The sequence below is a fragment of the Triplophysa rosa genome, unplaced genomic scaffold, assembly GCF_024868665.1.
Source record: "Triplophysa rosa unplaced genomic scaffold, Trosa_1v2 scaffold739, whole genome shotgun sequence".
NCBI lineage: Eukaryota > Metazoa > Chordata > Actinopteri > Cypriniformes > Nemacheilidae > Triplophysa > Triplophysa rosa.
The window spans coordinates 723-3,251 of NW_026634753.1; the positions used below are offsets into that span (position 1 = coordinate 723).

Sequence of the window (2,529 nt, forward strand, 5' to 3'; positions counted from 1 at the left end):
ACAAACACGTGGTTTCTGTTTCCTGTTCCCATTCACGCTGCAAAAAGATTGACCAATCACAGCCGTTAAACAACATATTAAAATTATTATGCTTTTTACAGTTTCATTGCACAAATATGTGCATTTTAAAATAAAAGGCGCCGCAATTTTAATCCGTCTGAATAGAGGATTCGGGTTTCTGTGCGAATAAAACACAACGTATAATTTCGACGAATGATTCCTAATTTCCATTGCCGCACGCGCCCGGAATGATTCCTCTCGCTCGCCGTACTGAAGATGGTTAGCAGCATGAACCGGAAACAGAACATTTCTCTTCTAGTTCACCAGAAGCAATGTAACCAAACATTAACACGAGAATCAACGAAAGCCATGTGTTAAATCCGCCAAAATATATGTTGACGTCAAAATGAACTCGACATCAAACCGAAGCCGCAGTTTCGCGCTGTTTTTGTTGTGTATCGCGGGAGTGGTGAGGCTGTCATATGCAGGTAAATACACCCTCGTAAACACTGAACACATACTGTACAGTACACTGACGAGTCATCAATTATTGTAGTGGCACTTTCTGTACATAGGAGTAATGTTTTGTGCTGTTTGTGTGTCATGTTGGCTTTCCAGATGTAGATGAGGTCCCCGAGTTCAAAGCTCGTGATGAATCAGATGAGGTTCGGCCACACAGACAGCAGTTCAAGACAGCTGAGATGGCAGATGCAGTGATGGGAACAGCACATTCTCCCATCATTGAGCATGTCATTCCTAAAGAGCTGCAGGAGTCTCTGCTGGGAGAACATTGTGTTGATGAACCGTGTAAAGCTTCCTCTGAGCTGGAGGAGACACATGAGCCCATACTGTCAGCAGTGATTCACACTGACCCCATGGACACGAAGAGCCAGAACTCAACGGAGACTTCAAAGGCTTACAAGGTCAACTGTGATAAGAGAAACATTACGGGAATAGAGAACTTCACAATTCAGGTTCTCAATTCCTCTCAGGTACGCAGGTCATAACAAAAAGACTGTTTCTGTGTTCGTTTTTGTCAGGTAAATTAATAAGGGTTGGACAAAATAATATGAACAGCACCCAGTGTTAGGGGGGTTTGTTTTACTGCAGTCATATAAGTATGTTAAGGAATCACTCACAAAGACAGTAGTTTTTAATCATAATGGGAAACTGAACAGGACCAAATGACCGCTGCACAGCATTTATTCAGCACAGAATGTTTCTAATGTTAATCATTAGATTTCATGTGATAGCAGGAATGAACTGTTAAATATTATTTATCCCACAGGACCTGATGGAGCTTTTGAATGCCAACGGTACAGAGTGTTCCTTGGTTCTCTTTTACACAACATGGTGTCAGTTTTCTGCGAACCTTGCTCCTCATTTCAACACATTGCCACGAGCCTTTCCCACAATGCACTTCCTTGCACTTGATGCGTCTCAGCATAGCAGGTTGTCAGAAATACCATATTGTTCACGTGCTTAAATTTACTCTCTGCTGTTCCTTTACATTTGCATGAGTAATCTGGTCTTTTGTGATGGAAGTGTTGCCATCTCTTTAGGGGTGCCTCATGGTTATGATTATATCTTGCTCTTTTCACAGTCTGTCAACACGGTTTGGAACGGTGGCTGTCCCCAATATACTTTTGTTTCAAGGTGCCAAACCAATGGCCAGATTCAACCAAACAGAAAGAACGTTAGAAACTCTTACATCGTTCATAACCAACCAGACAGGTGTGTGACTCTTTTCTGTTTTAACCAAAAATGGTCACAGTTTTATTTCATGTTGACTCGTAAAAGCACAGTAGTGTTTTGTTTTTAGGCTTGTGTATAATACAAAAAACTATTACCATCTCTAGTTGACTTGATTCTTTAATGAATACAGTATATGGGAACATTATTGTCACTCTATCTACACATTTTCTTTCCAGGTTTTGAACCAAATCCAGATCAAGCTGTAGGGAGCGACGACCATTTAGGACCTCTGCCTGCAGTTCCTGTGAAAAGCATTGACTGGCTCTTTGTATTTTCTGTCCTGTTTATATCTGCCTTTACACTGTATGCCATTCTTTGCACAGACAGCATTCAGTGGCTAATACCTGGACAAGACCATGAGCACCAGGAATAGAATATGTTGCATTATCAGATCTGAGTGTTGTGATACATTGTACATAATTGCATAATAAAGATGCACATCATTTACAAACATTGTAAATAAGTCAGCCAATATTATAGTTTACTTGCATTTGATTTTGTTCTATTGAATTCAAGTCTTACAACTTGTGTTAGACTTTAGGTAAACCAATTATACAAAGTCAAGGTTAGTTAAAATTCCAAAGTAATTTTCTTAAAGGTTATGTTGGATGTAGCGTTATTTATATGAAAGTTGATTTGCTGTAGAAAATCACTGCTCTTGTTTCTCACGTATACTATTCTTGCAGTGTGTACATTTTATGTATGTATGGAACACTTAAATGCTTCTCAGTAGCTTGATTGATGTTAGTTTTTTATCTTTTGTCATGACCTATA

At 39.5% G+C, this 2,529-nt stretch overlaps 1 protein-coding gene across 1 annotated transcript; it reads left to right on the forward strand.

Moving 5' to 3' along the window:
• The first annotated feature begins 288 nt into the window (after nt 1-288).
• Nucleotides 289-2,514, forward strand: txndc15 (thioredoxin domain containing 15). Its single transcript, XM_057328711.1, has 5 exons — nt 289-488; nt 619-992; nt 1,289-1,452; nt 1,604-1,734; nt 1,932-2,514. The coding sequence occupies exons 1-5, from the start codon at nt 407-409 to the stop codon at nt 2,126-2,128; spliced, it is 948 nt and encodes a 315-aa protein (XP_057184694.1). The 5' UTR covers nt 289-406; the 3' UTR covers nt 2,129-2,514.
• Nucleotides 2,515-2,529: the final 15 nt, after the last annotated feature.

Coding starts and splice junctions, on each gene's coding strand:
- txndc15 (XM_057328711.1), top strand. CDS start 407: ATGAACTCGACATCAAACCGAAGCCGCAGTTTCGCGCTGTTTTTGTTG. Junction 1,453..1,603: donor GATGCGTCTCAGCATAGCAG/GTTGTCAGAAAT, acceptor CTCTTTTCACAG/TCTGTCAACACGGTTTGGAA. Junction 1,735..1,931: donor GTTCATAACCAACCAGACAG/GTGTGTGACTCT, acceptor TTTTCTTTCCAG/GTTTTGAACCAAATCCAGAT.